Source organism: Condylostylus longicornis, unplaced genomic scaffold, assembly GCF_029603195.1.
Source record: "Condylostylus longicornis isolate FDR11 unplaced genomic scaffold, ASM2960319v2 ptg000092l, whole genome shotgun sequence".
NCBI lineage: Eukaryota > Metazoa > Arthropoda > Insecta > Diptera > Dolichopodidae > Condylostylus > Condylostylus longicornis.
The window spans coordinates 444415-465729 of NW_026578060.1; the positions used below are offsets into that span (position 1 = coordinate 444415).

Sequence of the window (21315 nt, forward strand, 5' to 3'; positions counted from 1 at the left end):
AAGTCCAAAATTCCGGAAATATTTTAATTATTACACAATCGTTTTAAATTTACCATCACGTATTTCAAAAATTAAAATTTTATAATTTCTAAAATTAAGTATTCTACATAAATTTAAATTTCTATGCTGCCATAAAATATTTTTTTGAAAGTATATTCATACATATCTATATATGTACATATGTATGTATAAAATAAAATGTTCTCGTTCTAATGGTCAATGAAAGGATTATTCATAAATATTTTGACTTATGCGATTCTAAAATTCAAACATACTTTTCCATTTTAATATTTGATTACAAACAAGAAATACTTGTTTTTATGTTTTTACTACTTTACAGCAATTTCGAAAATGTTATTCTTAAATATAAAATGCGTTCTAATTCAAAATTTAAATATTAGTTTAAATTTTTTTTTTGAGAAAGAGCCGTAAGAACAAAGTAATTTGTTAATTATTTATACCTAATACAGATTTTAGTCAAATAAACCTGAAAATAGCCGAAATCATATATGTTATATTAATTTTAAAAAACACTGAAAATTTAGCAGTAGTTCAAGTTTTTGAAAACATAAAAATTCATTTTTCCAAGCTCACCTAATTAGAAGGAGAGATGATCGAAAAATGGTATGCCGTTGGCCTATTGCACATTTACATTTTCCAGTGCACAGTACGCTACGAGACGTTTAGCGGCTAACTACAGTCTCGTGACAAGCATATATTAGATGTAATAAATAAAGCAATTAATTAGAGATTAACTTTGAAAAAACTTTTTTAAGACATATAAAAAATTGATATGTGCATAGGGAATTCACAATATAAGGAAAACTATTTCTACTGAAAGTAAGTGTTATACAGTGGCATGACAGTACTATTTTTTCATATGATCTGGGGTTATTATGATATTCTGAAAACCAGAAGCAACGAATTATAATTTATGGTTTACCCTTTTGTATTATGGATTCTTATCAATATGAGAACTCTTTAGTGCGCATTCATATACATATTGAGATCTATACTTCCGTGACTATCAGAAAGTATATAAGTATAGCTGCGCAATCCAAAATATAATTGAAATCATAAAATTTTATCTTTAGATTTAAAACTTAAAATTCAAGTTTTATTATCGTATTACATAATATTGAAAATTATTAAGATTATTGGACGAAATTTGAATCATTTAAACATTTAAGTAAGTGTTATATGTTTGTGTATGAATGACGCCGCCGCAATTGTTAAAATTCCATTTTTTATTATATCCTTTTTTACCTCAATTACTTTACTTATTAAATTTTTACTAATAATTTTATTGTTCTAAAATAATTTGAAATAATTTTGTAGAGTAAAATTTTTTATATTTCAACTTTTTTAATATTTTTTAATTGTTCAATTGTATAATATTGTAGAACAATAAAAGAAAACTACACAAAAACTATATAACAAGTTTTCGAGCCAATTCTAATTAAACAAAATGAGTATATAAAAAGAATAATTTGAAATTTTAAATACAATTCCGTAATGCTTTTGTAAACTACTTCAATAATTTCCAAAAATCCCATTTAATCATTATTTAAATTAACATCATTTTAAGGTACTAAATTAAAATATTATTATTTAATTTTTTATAATTAGCTTAAGTAAAGTGTACTAAAAAAAATTGATTCTTTCTTATAATGGGTTTTAATTATATTTTTTTTTTAGTTAATTTCATAAAGTATTGTGTGTAAAAACTTAATTGTTATAATCTACAGTAGAAAATTATGAATGCCTTTTATAAAAATAATAAAATATGTATTGATGTTATTAACACATATGTGCGTTCATACACACATACATGCAATTTATGTTTATTCATACATGTTCATATAGGTATGAATACATTATTGCTACAATTCTTGACCAATATTACAATAACTTTACATATAATGCTTAAGTTTGTTTGTTTTTCTTTTGTATTTTATTATTGTTATACTGAATGTCCTTCACCCTTAAGTAACTTTATTTTATTGCTAGAATAAAATTTAATATACAGAAAATTTTATTCTAATAATTTTTATTATTGCAATTCATAAGTACCTGTACTACCTATCTACCTACTTTATATACCTACATGTTCTTTTCTTTTATATTATAACTTCAACATTATTATTATAGGTATATAATAATTAATAATATATATAATATGTAGATGTTTGCTTGTTTGTTTCCATATAATAAAATTTTTATAAAAGCGAGACTTTAATAATATAAAAATTGCAAAAATTAAAGTTTAATTTTTTTTTTCGAATTTTTTCTTATATTTTTATTTTTCTTTTTCTTTTGTACAAAGAAAAGCTAATAATAGTAATAATAAGAATAGTACAGTATAATATAATGATAAATCAAGGACAGAGAATTAATTTCACTTTAGTTATACTATGTTGTACATATATAGAAGTAGGTATTTACTAACTAGATAGAACTATTCATGTATATATAGACCTGGTTATATAACTTTAACTTATATTATATAAGCAACATTGAAATTTAAATATAGAAGTATAATAATTGTAGAAAAAAAATATATCTAGCTAGCTAGTCTATATATCTACTTTTTACAAAGAACATTAAAATTTGAAACAAAAAAAAAATACAAAATCATTTCATTTCAAAACATACATGAAATTTTTATTTTAGAATATCATGTTTCCGTATTAATTCTCAATAACTTCCGTCATAAGATTCTGATTATTGATTAAAAATATAGAAGGTATTTTTTATTTTTGTATATATTTCGTATATTTAATTTCTAAAAGCCGAAAATTATTTCTATTAATGTTATGGACAAAATCACCTATAGAATTGAAAACGACTGAATTCGGATCACAACATTGGTTTGTTAAGTAGCACATTTCGGTTTTTGAACAAATGATAGAAAACACCATAAAACTTAGTGATAATCATTATAAAAAGTTCTGTATTATTACTCGTATAAGCACAAACTAATTCATATATAAGTGATTCGTGTCTATGATAAAAGTTTTTGAAATTTTTACGATAAAGATCACTATCATTTAGTTTAGTTATTCGATACTCAGAATAACCCCCTATATTCTCTTAATTGTCATGAAAATGTCATATATTTCATGATTTTAAGATGAGAAGTAGAAAAAATCATTATTAATTTTAAAATATTGAAATGATACGGTAATATTATTTATTTATTTATATAACATTATACAATAAATAACTACAATATTATTTATGCTCTCGACTGTTAGGGTAATTATGGTTTTACTGTAATTTTAAAAAGCCACTTAAATGCAATATTTTCTAATAAAAGATTTATCGTATACTCTTTGATTTTATAGAAAAAGTAAGCTCAATTTGAATGTTTAAAAGAAATTCGAACATTTTTATATGTAGATCTATTGTAGGCGTTCAAAAATTATCTTCTAAAGCAATAATTTTCTCACAAAATGGAAGTTTCGTAAACAGAGGCACTAATGAACAGACGGAAGAATGGAGAGAAATTTATGAGAACATTATTTATCAAAATTCGTTTAAAATTAGAAAAAAAAAAGAACAATTACTCAATCAAAATTAAAAAAAAAAACCAAAAAAAAAAAAAAAGAATAAAGTGAATCTGGTGCTAACCAAATATTCTTAGGTGTTAAATTTTTTTTTCTTTGCTCTTTGCTGTTTATTCAATGTTCTAGCAAAATATTCTTTTGTTCTGTTTTGCGATACGTACTGTTTAAAGTACTTGCCGTTTACACTTTGTCTGCAAATTTTAATTTTATTTTATTATTTTTTTTTGCATGTTTTCTATTACCATATACTTTACTAATGGAGGATGTCTGCCGGTTTTTAAATTGAAAATTTAAATCAATTTTTATTATTACTTGAGTTTATTATTTTCTTATATCAAGTAGATATGTATTTATTTAAATATACGTACAAATAAAGTATACACTTATATATTGCATACTATTATTAACTTTTTATCATTGCTTTATACATATCTATCTAAAATTAATGCCATATATATCTATCAGGCCTCCAAGCTGAAATTATTTTCCGAAGTTTTGATTCGGAAAAGATACAAAAAACAATTCTTAATGTTTTATGTTTTCGAAGTATGCCGATTGAAATATTTTTTAATTTTTTTTGTGAAATTTTTAAGTACTCTTTATAATTCTCATTTTATTTAGTAAAGTTTTAAAAGCCATCTAGATTATAATTATTATATTTTTTGCTTTCTTCTAAAAAAATTGATTTTTAAATTCTATTTCTTATAAAAATTTTCAGTGCCCTTTCACTTGGAAGGCAAGAAAGGTTGTCTGCCCTAAAAATTGCATTTTTTTTAATGCATTTTTCAGATGGAGTTCAGCAACCGATTTTTTTCAGTATAGATCAAATATGTAGTATCAGTAGAGCCAAGAATATTGATCAATTTCCTTCACACAAATAACTTCCGACACCGCTTCCATTTAAACTCCATATAAATTTGGAATTTATTTTTGATTTGCTTTCTGAACTTGATGGCCTCATAGATACATGTGGTATTACCAAAAACAATAAGAAAAAATGATTATAGAAATAAAAGGTTTGTTAATTTTAGATGAGTGCCGGCTTTAATATTTTGTAAAGTCATTGTATTATACATAAACATAAATGTGTATATGGTGTATATTATATGATTGAATAAAATATCGATAAGCATATTGGAATAAACAGGTCTTATAAAAATTAACTTAATAATTATTATTTATCAATTGTCAAATTACTTGTTAAGTGATTGAAATTTGCAAAAAAATTTCGATACAAAAAATATAAAAAAAAAGTGTTTTTATAAAAACACAAAAATTTAATGATCATTTGTAATATTATAAAAGAAATAATTTTGATTTTTGCACGATAATTTTGTCATAATTTTGAATACTGAAATAAATTTATTTTTAACATTTTAGAAAAATAATTCATACTCATTTCTTTAAGATATAACTTGACTTTATTCAGAGAGCTGTTATGGTAGGAGCTGTATATAAAACAATCATCAAGGAGTCATCTCCTCCTGTTTGTGCTGCATACAAATTCAGTTATCGAAGACAACAACTTGAGTAGTTGAAACTAACCTGATATCAGAATACAAAAACCAACTTTTTTCGAAAAACTGTAGGAGGCCAAAAATTGAATGCAGACATTGTAATGAGAAATATAACATGGCTGGAGTTTTTAATATCCCAAAATAATTTCAAACAAACCAGAAAGACCTGGATAAAAAAATTAAAGTGTTAAAATCTTGTTCAAATTTAAATTGATTAATTTTCCAATTATGGTTGCTATTGTAATAAAAAATTTTTTTCTTTAAATGAAACAAGTTTCAGAGTGATAAAGCTATAACAACTTAATTTTCAGTTTTTTTTTTTCAAATCGAAGTTTTGAATCAAAAAAAATTTTTTTTTTTTTTAGTTTGACGCAAGAGATTTTTTCCACCAGTTCATTAATAAAAATATAATTGTATTTATTTATTCTAATTAGAAATTATTGAACAATTAAACATCCTGTCCATATCGAAATTTTAATCTCATTATTGGAAAAAGTTTTAAATTTGATTGAATGTAATTTTAAATACCTTTAAGTATTTTTACATCCTTGATTGTATACATGGTAACCAATAGGATTTTGAACATTTGAAATATAAGGGACACCAAATTTTAATTATGAAAACAAATTTCAATTTCCTTTAAACCAAAACCATAAATTGCATTGTTATTAATACAGATTCTATAATCGGGTGGGTTTATAGCATACTGTGCGAGAGAAGTAGAGTGACTTATATAATATATTTGAATGATTAAAATAATTACATAACAGTAAAAATTAAGTATCACTCATAGTTACCTTAAAGATATCTATTAGTTATCAAGCAACATCGACATTATTTATGAGGAAAGAAAGGACTATGATTTGATAAATTAATTACAACGGCAACAATTACTTCATGAGAACGTAATGGCACGAAGTTGGTTAATCTATAATTTATTTTGATTCTGCAAGGTAAACTATGTAGTAATCAGACCAACCTAGGTCATTCAACACAAAGTGTCTTTTTTAAATCTGCTTAACATGAAAAATGTTTTATACATTCTGAAAGTCCTAATTTCGTCCTTAAAATAGATTCAAAATTTAGTAGAAACGTGAATATTTGTGTTCTTATTTTTCAATTTCATGATAATTATTTAATAATATTTTTTGTAAATAACATAAAGGTTCATAATATAATTGTAACGAATTACAAAATAAAAAAATTTTTCCATAAACATTAAGTTTAATGTTAAAAATTAAATGATTTAATGAGAAAAATCTGAAAAACTAAAATTAAGTTTCAATTTCCAAAAATTATTTCATGCTAATATTTTAAAAAAATTGCATTTTTCCTTAAGTTTATTCAGGAAAAAACATTGGCAATTCTAAAAAAAAATTAAATTAAACCAAAAACATTTTTTAACTTGAAAACAAAATTCAAACTAATTAGTTACATAGAAATTACTTAATCAGAACCTGATAGTTTCATATTATTAATGGGGTTACCCGAAAAAAAAACGCATTCATACTAATGAAATTCCCGGCATTTTCAACACTCATTATTAAAAATTATTTTTTCTAAATAAAAACTTAAAAATTCTAGTCTTTCAATTCAAGCTACAAATAATTCTATTAATTATGCATACGAAAATACGTAACAAAAACTTTTATGCGTTCACTATATAGCAAGGGAATTAAGAAAATCACATTTCAATTCACAAATATTCTCCGTAATTCCATAAAAATATCACTTATATTATATGCGGCTACACATACAAAGAGATATGTTGAAAATCTTTGCGGTCAGTGTTAATGTACCTTTTATAACTTTTTTATCTCTTTTTCACCTTACATCGCTAATTAGTGATGATTCACATATTAATTCTTAATTCTTAGCAAGAAAAATATACAAGCTATACTACAATATATTTATTACGATATACACATTTAGTATGTACATATGTATGTATGTTTACTAGATATTATTAAATATGTATACATAACATTTATCATATAATACGTAAACGCATTTAAACTTGGGATTCCCGTAAAATTTAAGTGGAAAATGAAAACGATACATTTAAGGTAAATTTTACGCAAAAGAATATAGTTGAATGTGAATCATTAATGTTGTGTTTGTGTATATATATTTTGTAGGCATAAAATTTATTTAGAGCTGCTGCTGATAATTTTTACGTCATAATTTCAAAAGAGAAAATTAAATATTAAGTTCAGTACATTATGTAGTTAATTTGTGGTTTTAATCAGATTTAACTGGTTGCAAAATTCCATTGAACTTATTCTTTTCTGTTTCTTGTTTGATTTCTCTAATATATACACTTAGAAATATAGTTTGTCTATTTAATAAACCAGAATTTAAAAAATGATTCAAATCAGAACCAAAATACAAAGTAATAAACGTTTTGAATGACTAGCATGGAGACCGAAACTTTTTTTTTTTTAATATATAACAAGTTTTTTGACCAATGTTTAATTTGCGGTTTAGTTATTTTCTTGTTATTATTTTTAAGGGAAATTACGAAAATATCTTTATATAGATACCAAGAATTATTCGCGTAAATGACACAGTATTGAGAAGCATGTTAAGGTAAAGGAATTAGAAACTGTTATTTAAATTTAAGTTTGAATTCACTTTGAGATTTTTCATCGAAGAGATAATTAGATTTTAGCAAAGTTTTGGTATTATAGTTAAAATGAATTTAAATTTCATTTTTCCATAAATTCGATATGTTATAGATATACTAATTAACTACAATCGTATGAAGTCGAAGTCTTACATTTTGGTTTCACTATAAGCTAAGAGACTCTAATGGTAAAAGGCCTATAAAGGTGAAGACACTATATAAAAATTAATTGTTTATATAACATAGTTGGTGTATTATATGGCACTACTGATGGAAAGCCAGACCGCAATTTTGGCCGTAATATTGTGGAAAATTTTCCTGAAGCTTATGGGTCGATGCTACACGAGTTAACAAGAGCTATGCTGAAATTGCCCATAAGGACAGAAAGGAAACATTTTTTTACATTATCTCTACGATTGTCCGTCTTTTAGCGGAGCCAAACTGCTTGTTTGGAGAAAGGACGTGCGTGGCGGGGCTGAAAGAACTATCGAAAACGGATACCATGGGTTAAGACAGGTTCCCCAAAAAAGTTGGGTGGCTTAGATAGGCGACCTGCAACCAGGAATTCGATGAAGATCCGATACTCATTGGGTGGTGGTAGCCAAACGGCATATTTATAATAATTAAAGAGCGTAATAATTGGGCACCATCCACTTCAACCAATCAACGAATGGTTTATATCATTAGCATCTCCTACAGTTTTCAAATTTTAGTTTAATCATTTCATTCTATAATCTCTTTTTTGCTACTTCTCTTTAAACTAATCTTAGCCACTGGGTTACTACAAATAATGTTGGTGTCATTCAGAAACTAATATAGTTGCCTCCTGCGATTAACTTGATTGCTATGCCTGATCTATGCAAAACGTCTAACGAGTGCATATAAAATTTATCAATTTTTTAACAATTTGGGCGACTATATTGGCACACACAAATGTTGAATTTGCTATAATACATTAAAAAGAACACTATTATGTGTATACATACTTGTGGGTAGTTCTGCGATTTAAGAATTCATTTCAACAAATGAAAACAGAAATTTTTAAAAACTTTTTCAATAAACTTATTTCCATAAAATTTATAATTTATTTTAAATAAAAAAATATTTTCCCAAAGATTAGCTAATTAAAATTCCAATAATATTCGCACGTTTATTTCAATCTGAAAGCATAACAATGAATCATAATTAATATTTTTGCAATAACAAAGAAATTTAAATTAAAAATAGAAAGCTATAATTTCAAAATCGGTAAATTATTTCTTTTTAAACAAAAATAAATTAACATTTTTAACTCTTTTAAAAAACTTGAATTGCAAAATTACCAATTACCATTATCTGTCGTACTTAACAATATTCTCATGCAAAAATCCCTAACCATAGTCAAGAAATTGAAAAAAGAATATTCAGTAATTATTCAGTATTAATTTCGTAATTTATTTACTTTTTGTCTTAATTATTAAATTAAATAAAAAAAAAGAAAAAATTTCATTTAGTTTTAGAACAATTTGTTCGTAAGTACGTACTTACCAGTTGTACCAGTTTTCTTAATATGAAACTAGTTATGCAGTTTGTTTAATTAGTAATCGTCATGGTGTTCGTATTCTAGCGCGGTTTCTAAAATTTTTTATATAAATATTAAATATAGCTATCTAAGGTATGAACGTCCCATATACGAAACTTTAATTTTCTTTTCTATCTTGAGGCATAAAACGAAAAATTTTTCAGAGTAGTCATACGACGTACCATAAAGATTTACGAGTAGTAACCGACGCTCCGAATAGTGTAAATACGAGTAGTAAACGATGTACAGTAAAAATTTTGTTGTATATATATTCGTCATATTCAATACATCGTTTTTTGTGTTCACTTCTAGATTTTTATTCTCATTATATTCTGATACATAGTTGTGAAAAGACGCACAATTGAGCGAAGCAATCAAGTTTCAAGTTTTGCTTTGAAAAGCAGTTCAAAAGTTCAGTGATCAGCAGTTTTTTTTAAAATGCAGAATTGCCTTATATATTCTTGCAATTAAAATTAAATAACACCTTTATTACTTCATAGATTTTACAGAAAGACAAAAAGTACAATATCATCAGATCAAAAAATCAAAGGTTCGTCAAATTAAATCTTCAATATATGGCATAATTAAATTCTAAAGAAATCGTTCTATGTGTTAAATGAATTAAGAATAAAATAAAGCCTCTTGATCAATAATTTTTGGTCGATTATAGAACTGTTGATACGGCAAAAATTATTACGAAAAAATTCCTTAAATAACGAATATAATTGTTATTTAGAAATTATTCATAATATACCGAATATAATATTTACAAAAATGATTCAACTTAACGTAAAAACTTTTCAAAGAAACCATTTTAAAAAATAATTTTCAAAATTTATTCTAAAAAAACACAAAATATTTTGACGTCCATGAGTTTAGCAATGATTTCCACATTTTTTTACGTAAATTTCAATTTACGTATTATACTAGAGACTGATGAAAGTTAGAGGTTTCACATGACGTATCACAACTACTACTTCTGTAGATATGTACATATGTATGTATGTGCTTCATAGCTCAATTTTTATAGAAAATTACCAGTTTTTAATTATTGATTTTTTTTTTTCGTTGACGATTGAATACTAAATAGTGTTTATGTTTTTTGCTAAAAATTTATCACCACTACAAAAAAATCAAAGCTAATCCAAAATTTAACTGTCAATTTTTTTATTGATTAAAAATCTCTTTATCTTCTATTCTATTTCTCAGTTTTCGTTCTGCGTACCCATTTTTTTGGTATTTAGAATTTTTGATATTTTGGTTTATTTGATCTAAAATTTGCAGTTTATTGAGTTTCTTTATCTGAAAATCATAAACTTTTGTCAAATTACTTTTAGTACTTACATACACATTTTCTGTTTAAAATTTATTCTAAGTCTTGAATTTTTGTTTGTGTATCATTTGTAATTAGAATTTGATTTGTGTAAAAAAAGTAGACCTTCATGTATGTACGCATTTCCAATTTCGATACCTTTGAAATTCCTGAAACAAAAATTTTTACAATGTCAAAATGTACAGTACTTAATCCTATAGTGGTATTCGGTTTTTTCCCTTTGCGTGTCATAAAATCAATTATGTTATTGACATTGGTATTAACAAGGATAACGTAATTAATAAAATAACATAACAGATATATCTGTATATTATGCTTACCAATTACTGTAAGATTATTAAAAATGTTATTTCAAATTAATTTTTATAGGCTTAGTGTCAGTAGATATTTTATTTATGAATCGATTGTTATATTATGTGTTAAATTTATATTTTTCCATTGATTTTTATATGTATACATATGTATGTAATATATTCATACATTAAATTATATAAACATCTACTGTCAATTGTTAATACTCATATGTATGTACGTATTCATAAGTATATTGTAAATAAACTACCCAATGTGATAAAATACAACAGGTCAGCACACTTTTTGGTTCTACATACGCAATTATTTACATGCATATATACATATATATAAATATATGTCATATAGACCACATACATATAACATGTACATGAACATATGTATGTGAAATGATTACAGAAACTTATTCAAATTTATTTTATACAAAAATCATTCAATATATTCATACAAACTCGTACAAAAAATTAAAAGAATTGAAAAAATAAACCAAAAAATTTAAAAGAATAAAAAACAAAAAAAGTAAGAAGTGCTAAAGTCTGCTTTGGACAATCGTTTTTATTTCAAAAAAAAAATAAAAAACCGTATAAAAAGAAAATATGAAAAAATTTTGGAAATTTGAATAAATTTCACATTTTTAAGCCATTTCATTCAGGTTCAGACATTTTATATGAAATTTGTTGACAATTTTGTGACATCTTTTGTGTATGTGAAATGATTTTTACCTGTTTTTGTGATATCTTTTTTTGTTTTCAATATTTTTAATTATCAGTTTGACACGTGAGTATAATTTTATTTTGAAAAATTTGGAAAAAATATTGAAATGTTTTGCGTATATTAACAAAAATCAATAAAAATTAATTGGTTTGATAAATAAAATTTGTTAATAGTGTTATTAATAAATTGTGATAAGACTCACGTAGCTCAAAACACACACACAAAATTGCCGCACACGTAATTCATATACGTAATAAACACAGGTAGTGCATAAAATATCAAAAGGAAAATATAATTCAAGTTTTACTTATGTACATAAACCAGGCAGTGTCACGTATCTTGTAGATTGTAGATTTTAATGGAACCGAGTAGGACAGGAGTAACCCCCAAAGCCACCGCAGCCAATCCTGACTTATTGTAGCCTCCCCACGCTCTCACCTATATTATCCCCGTCCGAACCACAAAGCCCGAGATATCCCTAAGGGAGTTGGACAACAGTTCCCGAACACTTAGGGACCCATGTCCAACACAATTGCTTCGCCGAACAGCCAGTGCCGAACAGTCGCAGAGAATGTGCACGGCGGTCTCATCGCCACCCCCACAAAATCTGCACAGGGGGGAGTCCTAGGTGCCACACTAGCCCCTCCAACAGCAAATACCGAAGCAGTACCTGGTTTCGCAATGGGCTTGGGCCCTTTTGGTTCTGGTCGATGGTCCTTCTGTTTCCGCCGTTTTCGGAGCGACTTCAGACTTTCCAATGAGTTTTGGCGCTTTTGGTTGGCCTGAAGTGCTCGTCGTTGTCGCGGTGGGCGTTGGTTTTTTATTTTGTCCTGCCAGCCGCCAGTACCTTGAGAAGATTTTCTTCCTTTAATCCGAACGGTAACACAGAAGAAGTTCAGGAAAAGTCGGAACTCCGCTTTCCGTATATTTTCCAATCCGGAATTATCCACGGAGAAGGTGATGGAGCAGCCCCCGTCCTTTTCCTCATCCATCCTCAGCACCCTCCAGGAACTCATCTTGAGGCTGGGATTTTGCTTCCCTATCCTACTTAGCAATTTGTCCCTGGAAAGACTGACGGTTGTCTCGTCCTTTGGCACGTAGGTGACGCAGTCATGCTGTTTGGGCATGTCGTCGCCATCCAGTACCACGACGTTGCAACCGTCCCAAGGCTTTAAGTCACGTATCTTGTTGATATATCAGAAAGCGGAGATGTCTACTTCTAGAACGGTTTGGGATTGCTGGTTATTTCCCAATGAGATGGCCCAAATAGTCATAAATTGACCGAATTTGGCGAAGCGGAACCCATGGAAACTGAAAGACCCACAGAACGGGTCTTAGGATCGTACCTAAAACGGAACGCTTGGGGATGCCTCTGAGTAAGTGCAATTATTGCTATGCAATTTGACAATAGAATAAACCAGCAGGCGGGAAAATGCAAAAACTTGCGACGCGACCAGACAGTTTTGACCTAGATTAGAGAGGTCAGACCTCAACGGATATGATATCACTCCCTCATGAAGACATCGGAGCTGTGGTAGAAGTTATTACTGGGCACTGTATGATTGGTGAACACACCAGGAGTGTGCGGTATGGGTTTATGTAGAATTCAGGCTGTTTCATCTGGGAGTGCGGATTTGGAGATCCAACGGTATCGCAACAAGTCTACTTGGTCTAAATGTATCCTAACCGCGTCGTCCTAACCTAACCAAATCTATGCACATACATATATGAACCCACGAGTAATGTGAACAAATGTTTTTTTTTTATCAAATTTTTCATTTATGTAATCAGTAGTCTACTAGTGATTACATAAATACAGTATAATTTATATATGCGAGAATATGTTATATTATTGGTATTCAAAATTATGAGAACGATTTACAAGGATAAAATTTCGAAATGCATCTACATATTTGTACATACATATATACAAATCTAATGAAAAATTATAACTTTGAACAAACTAGAATTTGTTTGAAATGTTTGAATGTCTCTTTTATTATATATACAATAATTATTTTAATTACCTTGTAGCCAATTAATCGGGATCAAATCAAAATAAAATAAACTACTTTAAATGAAAAAAAAAATTAATATTAACTGCATATATTTAGTTGGGAAAACAAATACATACTTACGTTTATAAAATTTTTAATAATCTTGTACAAATGTACACATACGTATGTACAAATTACATACATATACATACTTAACATGTGTATCTACTTTGTAGTTATATGTTTTGAAAATGCGATTTTTTGTTTGTGAAAAAGTTTAATGTGTTTTCATAAATGACATAGAAGCATAGAAAGCGCATATAAAAGTGGTTGTCCTCTAATGATCATATAAAGTTGGTATGCATATTGATATATGTACATATGTTTCGATGTATACGTGAGTATGGTGAATTCATCAATATATGTATGTTTGTAAATACATTTGTATATTAATATTTTTTTGTTTTTACCATTTTTTTTTCAATAATTTTGCTTGATTTTCATAATTGCTGCTATCACCGCATAAATTTTATTGAAACATAATCGAATTGAAATCGATTGAGATTTTCGCATATTTTTTTCTTTATCTATTTTTTAATGTTTTTATTTTTTCATTTTTAATTTTCATGTTTATTTTTTATGAAGTTTTTTTATAACCATGAAAATATTTCCGTTTGACTTATGTCCTATTCAGTTAGCTTATCTGATTAATCGTATTAAATCGAATTTTTTGCACTTGTTTTAATTTTTCTCCTATGTTTTTTTGTTTTTGCGCTTTTAATTTTTTTGTCTTTTAAATGTTAATAAAAAATTTTGTATTTTATTTTCATAAAAATCTATATACATATATATATATTTGAACTTGTTGAGTTATAGGCCGCCTTCAAGCTTTGTTGAAGCTTTTGTTTTCCACTTTGTTCTTTTTTCTTTTTAATTGAGATTTTTCTACAAACAGTCAGACAAAATCAATACAAAACATTATTTAGTGTAAATTATAACGTTTATAACACTTTTTTTGATTATTCAATAAAAAAATTAGTCGGTAAATTGAATGCAGAAAAAATATAACAATAAAAATATTAAATTAAAAAATAAACAAGTGCCTAACACTTATACGAAATGCAGAATAATTATAGCGGAAGTAATTGAAATTAATTTTTATCGCAAATCATTTTTTAACAAATAAAAATTCATGCCACCAAAATTTCGACCTATGCAAGCACGTGAAAAAAAGACAATAATTTGACAGAGTTCGTAAGGTATAAATAAGATCAGTCTTAGACAGTTCGTAATGGATAGTACTCTTTAAGCACTCTTTAAGTTACTCTTTAGCACAAACTTCTTTTTGTACAAAATTTAAAATACAATTCTGTAACAAAATTTGTACTCGTATGTAGCATATAAGCAACCCCATAGTTTTTTTCATATTATAATAATTAAAGTTTCCTTATTGAAACTAGAAATTATTAATACTAAAAAACAAAAAAAAATCTTTTTTCTGTTTTAATTTTTTTTTTAAATTACTGTAAAGAAAACTATATAGTTTTGTCTTAGTATTTTAATAAAGCTGAGCCAAATAATTGGTGAACTCATGCAGAACTTTTTATGTTATAAAAGTTCCTGCTTGATACTTAATTTGTGATTTTAATATTGTTGAAATGTAATTAATTTTTATTTTCCTTCTTTTTTATTTTTATTATTTTTTTTTTGTATAATGTGCGATAATTCAAGCGAAACTGAATACCATTTCAAATATTTTATTGATATTTAGAACTAAAAATGTGTACAATATCAAAGTTAAGAATACAAAATTAATCATTAAAATATATTGTGCGGTTAAAATTGTTATGGTGAAGTATATTAAAGGATATTAAAACACTTTTGTGGTGTAGGTATTGTTTGTAATTTTAAATTTTCATAAATGATTAATTAATTTCTTAATTAAATCAATTTTTGTATTTTGTCACAGGTAATTTTTTTATTTTTATTGTAATTTAGTTAATTTCTTAGAACCAAGAAATAATTATACCATCTAAAAATTGTTGAATTATAATTGCATTTTTTTGTTTGTGCACAACTAAATAGCGTGGTGACAACGCATAATTAATGATTTTCATTTGAAATATAAGTAGGAAATTGTTCGAAAATCAATGACAACTAAAAATTAAAATTATCTGGAATGCATTACACATTTTGGGAAATTAGAAGATCAAACAAAATGGTGCATTTATCACTAAATACGTTACACTTGTTCGCTCACATATAATAAATGCTCAAATTAATGTGACTATTTGGAAATTTAAAAAACTTTACTTGAAATATTTTTATTTCTTTAGAAGTTTAGAATATTAGTTCTATGAACAAAATTTTAATAATAAATAATTTATTTGTTTCTTAGAACTTTTCATTTAGCTTTATTTCTAACATGCTTGATAATTTTTGTAGTTTCAAATAATTAAACGACTAATATATGATTTTTCATATTTAGTTACTGACTTCTTAACGTCAAATCTATTCAAAACAATTTGCCATTTAACTACACGTATACAAAGAGAAAGACGCTCAAAAAATTCTCCCAAATTATTAAACTGACCGAAATGTTGTGTTATAATAGAAGCATGTGTTGTCAATAAATTTTACATTTTTACGATTCAATGCTTATTCTCATGACAATATTCCGACCGCATTTTTAGTGAAAGTTCACATTTTATTTTTATGACTGCGAGTTGGATTTTTAATCAAATGGATTACATAAAACATATAGTCGTGGCCAACATTAGGTGTCCTCCCTGATTATTCGATTAACTTCAAAGTTTTGGTAGACCACAACTACGCCGGAGTGCATACGTAGTTTTCCAGTATTTCCCTACTCCCGCAGGTGATTTCGTTCTCCCAGCTCTGAAGAGCAAGCCTTCAATATACCGTTAAGATCTCGCTGAAAATTCTAGTTTGGTTCCTTTCCAGCTCCACGAACTGCCAGGGTTTCGAATGTCGCTCATACATTTCCTTCCTTAATTCACCACGAACCGTCGTGTGGTCATTTCATTTCCTTCTAAGTCCACATGCCAAGGTAGGCATAGCATAGTGTGATTCGGTTACATCTTTCCAATTCCTTCAGCCTCTCAAGACAACTCCACATTACAAAGCACGTTACTAAAAATGAATTTAGCCCTCTGGTGGCAGTCTTAATATCTGACATTATCAAAATCTCCTGTCGCCGTACTCTCCCAAGGCTGAACTGAATCACATATCAATAGCGCACCCCTCCGCCTAAAAGGCGCAGGGATACGTCTCCATGACCTCATTAGGTAATAATTTGGTTTGTAATAATACAGTAAGTAAGAGTAACGTTTAATTTATATATGTTTCCTTCAAATTCAAAACTATTACACACTCTCTACTCAACTTTATGTGAGCCTTATATATACATATATATTATATGAATTGATTAAAGTTAGAAAAACTAAAGTCAAAAATATTTCGTTAATAATACAATAAAATGCCAAAATTATATAGGGGGAAAAGTAGAATATTAAAAATAAAAATTCGCCTTCAAATACAAATAATCCATGTTATTTTGCAAAACATTTTAAAGTTTTGTAATATGCTTATTTAGAACTTTATAATTATTATCTAGATCTTAACTCGAAAAAAGTTGCTGAATTTTAAATTAATAACGGTAATGTAATAAAAAGGTTGGAAAGCTTCAATCGAACTTTCAATTATAATTGAAATTCGTTTGGAATTTATTAAAAAAACTTCAAAATTTTAACATTAAAGCTAAAATTAAACTAAAATATATGCTACTCGTATAATGTAGTAGTGTCCATCTGAATATATGTACATATAGTGCTTGTGCTGCTTTGAATTTAAATATAATATTTTTATTGAGTCTTAAAAAATAAAGGAGTTATTATAGTTACTATTTTTCTATTTTCATCAGCAAAAACCCTAAATTATTAATTAGTAGAATATTTTGACAATAATTATACACAATCTAGAATATACTAATTATATTGTTGATAATAATTACATACATAGTCATATAGTGGGAAATTGTACAACAAATAAATATTTTTAACTAATTATTGACTATAATGCTTTTTTTTTATTTTTTAAAAATGTGTCATGTTTCGGCATAAACCTGTTAATTTACATTTAAAATTTTCACTTTATCACAAACTGACTTTGCATAGTCATGACGCATTGCTCGTAAAAAAAAATAATAAAAATTTTAAAATAAAAAATGGCAAAACAACTTTTTCATCAAAATCTACCACTTGAGAAATCATTTTTCTTTATACCAAGAATTTGTTTATCATTTCTTGGTTATTGGCCCAATCAAACTCTTGGATTCTTACTTATAATAAGGATTTGTTTAAATTACGTTCTATTGTTCTTTGCTACATTTTCACAAATTGTATTCGGTTTCATTAATATTGCTGATCTCTTATTAGCATTAGATGCTTTCTGTCCAGCTCTTACTGAAGTTGTTACACTAATAAAGTTACTGGCATTCGTTTATTATCGAAATAATTTAAAATTATGCATTATAAAGCTATATAAAATCATGAAAGGTAAAAGATATTTATTATGAATTTCAAGACTATAAAATTAAGATATTTTGTTTTTCATATTGTGTTTTAGAATTGACAAAAAATAAAGATGGATTTGAAATTTACAATAGACTACATTATAGAGCTACTATAATAGCTGGTGGTATTTTGTGTTTTTCTAATCTAACCAACTTTTCATATGGTTTAAGACCATTACTCAATGGTGCCATAATGTATTATAAATCTGAGAATGTAACAATTGATATGCCTTTTCGAGTCCAGTAAGTTATAACGATTGATCTTGTATATTCTGTATTATACCAAAATTTTTCGAAATGTTTAATTTATTATAGTTTTTTCAATATATTATATTTTTTTTTAATTTTTGGATGTTAGAATTCCAGTGTTTCTTACAGAATTACCATATTTACCATTTGTTTATGTGTCAGTTTGGTATACAGGATTAGTTACAGTATTCGGATTTTCTGGAGTTGATGGATTTTTGGTAGCATATTGTCATTATATTTCAGCAATGTTTAAAACTATACAACTTGAAACAAAAGCAATTTTCTCATGTCTTGAAAATAAAAGTAAGTTTTCATTAAATAATAATATGCGTTTACATAAATCTTTTAATTTAAGATTTTGCCTCAGAGGAAGACAGTGTTATTTTTCGAAAAAAATTGAAAGAAGTCGTAATTCTGCAAAATAAACTTAATAAGATTTGCAAATCATTTACTAAAATTTATACAAGTGTGATAATATCCCACTTTTTCTCATCTGCTGCTATTATTGGATTAAGCGTACTAGATATGTTAACGGTAATGTATATTATGCTGTATTCCGTATAAAATTTACAGTTAGCCACCTTATATCGTATTTGTTAATGATAATTTTAAAGCATTTTCTGACAAAATATTATAGCAATGTAATATGCTTACATGTGCACATATTTCATGTTAAAATTTTACATTCCATAGTAAATTTCTATAATTTTTTTCACGTAATTTTGAAACCCCTTGCGGCTGATTAAGACACCAAAAATTTTTGTTTGTGTTTTCATTTTTGTTTTTGTTATTCTTTCTTTTAAAAATCGTATACATTATAAATTGAATTTCTTACTATAACTATTACGTACACATACATTAAATCCACAACGTTCATGCATATGAAAACATAGAATACTGGATTTGGGATTGTTTTGTACATTTGTTATTCTGCTGCAGTATTAGCACAATTACTTACATACTGTGAAGGAGGAAGTATTGTTATACAAAGTGTAAGTACATACAAGTTTTTATATTATATTGAGTATATTTTATAATAAAAATATTTTTAATATGTTTTTATAGAGCTTAGATATTGCAACTTCTTTATACAATGTTGAATGGTACAAATGCAATAAACCAATACAAAAAACTGTTTTATTGATCATAATGAGAGCTCAACAACCAATAACTATAGCTGTACCATTTTTTTCTCCTTCTATGGAACTTTTTGGCACGGTAAATATAAATTTTGTGTGTAATTAATTTTATTGCTTGTTAAAATTCTAAAAAAAAGCAAAACAAGAAAAAAAATTTAATGAAATTTAAGTTGGAATGTAATGTCATGACATCGAATGTGGTTAGTCGTGCATTTAGCCAAAAAAAACAAGGCATATTTACAAACTTTGCATAATGTGTGAATGTGGCAGAATTTTTTGGGTTTTTTTGTTATTTTTAAGCTAAAAGAATATTTTATTACAATGTCCTTGATTGTATATAGAAACAAGAACTAATGGTCTTTTATTTTTTAATAAAAATCACAATTTTCAACTATTAAAAAAAAATTGTTGTCAAGCATTCACTAACATTTCTAATTTTACAAAACGAAAAACGAATTTCTAAAGAATTTTTTTATTTTTTAGGTTCTTAGCTCAGTTGGTTCTTACGTCACACTACTAAAAACCTTTCTCTAAATTATTCATAGAAAATGTTTTTGTTGCGGTGCTGCTATAATTTTTTTACGAGAATGCAACATTAGCTCACTATTGCAAAATTGAAGTGATCAGATCATAGACGTCTTATCAGCTCTCAGCAAAACATTATGAATTACAAAAGGAAAATTCATAGAAAATTAATTTGTTAACATAAAATGAACTTATAGATAATTTTAGAATTTTAAACAAAGTGTAACATTCACATGAGTGCACGCCATAAGCACAACATTTTGTGTCAAAAGTAACACAGAATAAAAAGTTTCAAATCACTAAATTAAATTCTAACTGGAACTGGATCTACATATTTATGCATGTGTACGTATATTGACGCTTTAAAAAGATATTTTGCATAATATTAGAATTTAGAATTCTAAAGTAGCTACTTTATTATTAACACAGTAAGTAATTTAAATGGTATTTTTAAAAGTAATAATTAAAAAAATTCATGCATTTATGTATGTATGTAAGTGCATATACATATGTACATACTCGTATATTAAACATTTACCCCTGTTCACAATAATAATTTCGTAATAAAAAAAATTTTCTTAATTGAAAATTTTAAAATTCTATTCTAGAAACAAGTTTAAGTTTTGTTTTTTGTTTTGTAATTTATAATTTATTAATGTTCTTGTTTTTATACTGACAAAATATGTACCATTTTATCATAATAATAATAATAATAATGTAGAAAAACTTTATACACCTGTTCAATTTAAACAATTCAAGTTTGAATTTTAAATTGAGAAAAATCATAGTTAATGAATGCAGTAAAATCCTAGAAATATAAAAAAAGTAAAAATAGAATTATAAACGCATTTTAGTTATTGAATCAATTTGTTAAATATAAAATTGTGGGAACAACATATAACCTTTAAGTGAAATCATTAATTATAATGAAATCAACGCAAGATTTCAGGCATTGGAAATAATTAACGTTATATGTGTATATGCCAATATAAGTATGTACTTAAATAATATCAAGATATTTTCAAGAGACGAGTTGGTATATTTAGATTAACTAAACAAATTTTAGAAAAATAATAATAAAATAATAGAATAGAGTATGAAATCAAACCTGTCACTAAAAAATTTTGCATCTGTCACCGATTTTTGCCTATATGTAAAAACAAATGCAGAAAAATTTAT

The 21315-nt window shown here is 26.3% G+C and overlaps 1 protein-coding gene across 1 annotated transcript; it reads left to right on the forward strand.

The window, feature by feature from the left end:
- Positions 1–17759: 17759 nt before the first annotated feature.
- On the forward strand, positions 17760–20636 carry LOC129613826 (odorant receptor 10a-like). The gene is made up of 7 exons (XM_055528117.1): positions 17760–18206; positions 18277–18466; positions 18582–18775; positions 18828–19006; positions 19366–19464; positions 19538–19690; positions 20095–20636. The coding sequence occupies exons 1-7, from the start codon at positions 17876–17878 to the stop codon at positions 20143–20145; spliced, it is 1197 nt and encodes a 398-aa protein (XP_055384092.1). The 5' UTR covers positions 17760–17875; the 3' UTR covers positions 20146–20636.
- Positions 20637–21315: the final 679 nt, after the last annotated feature.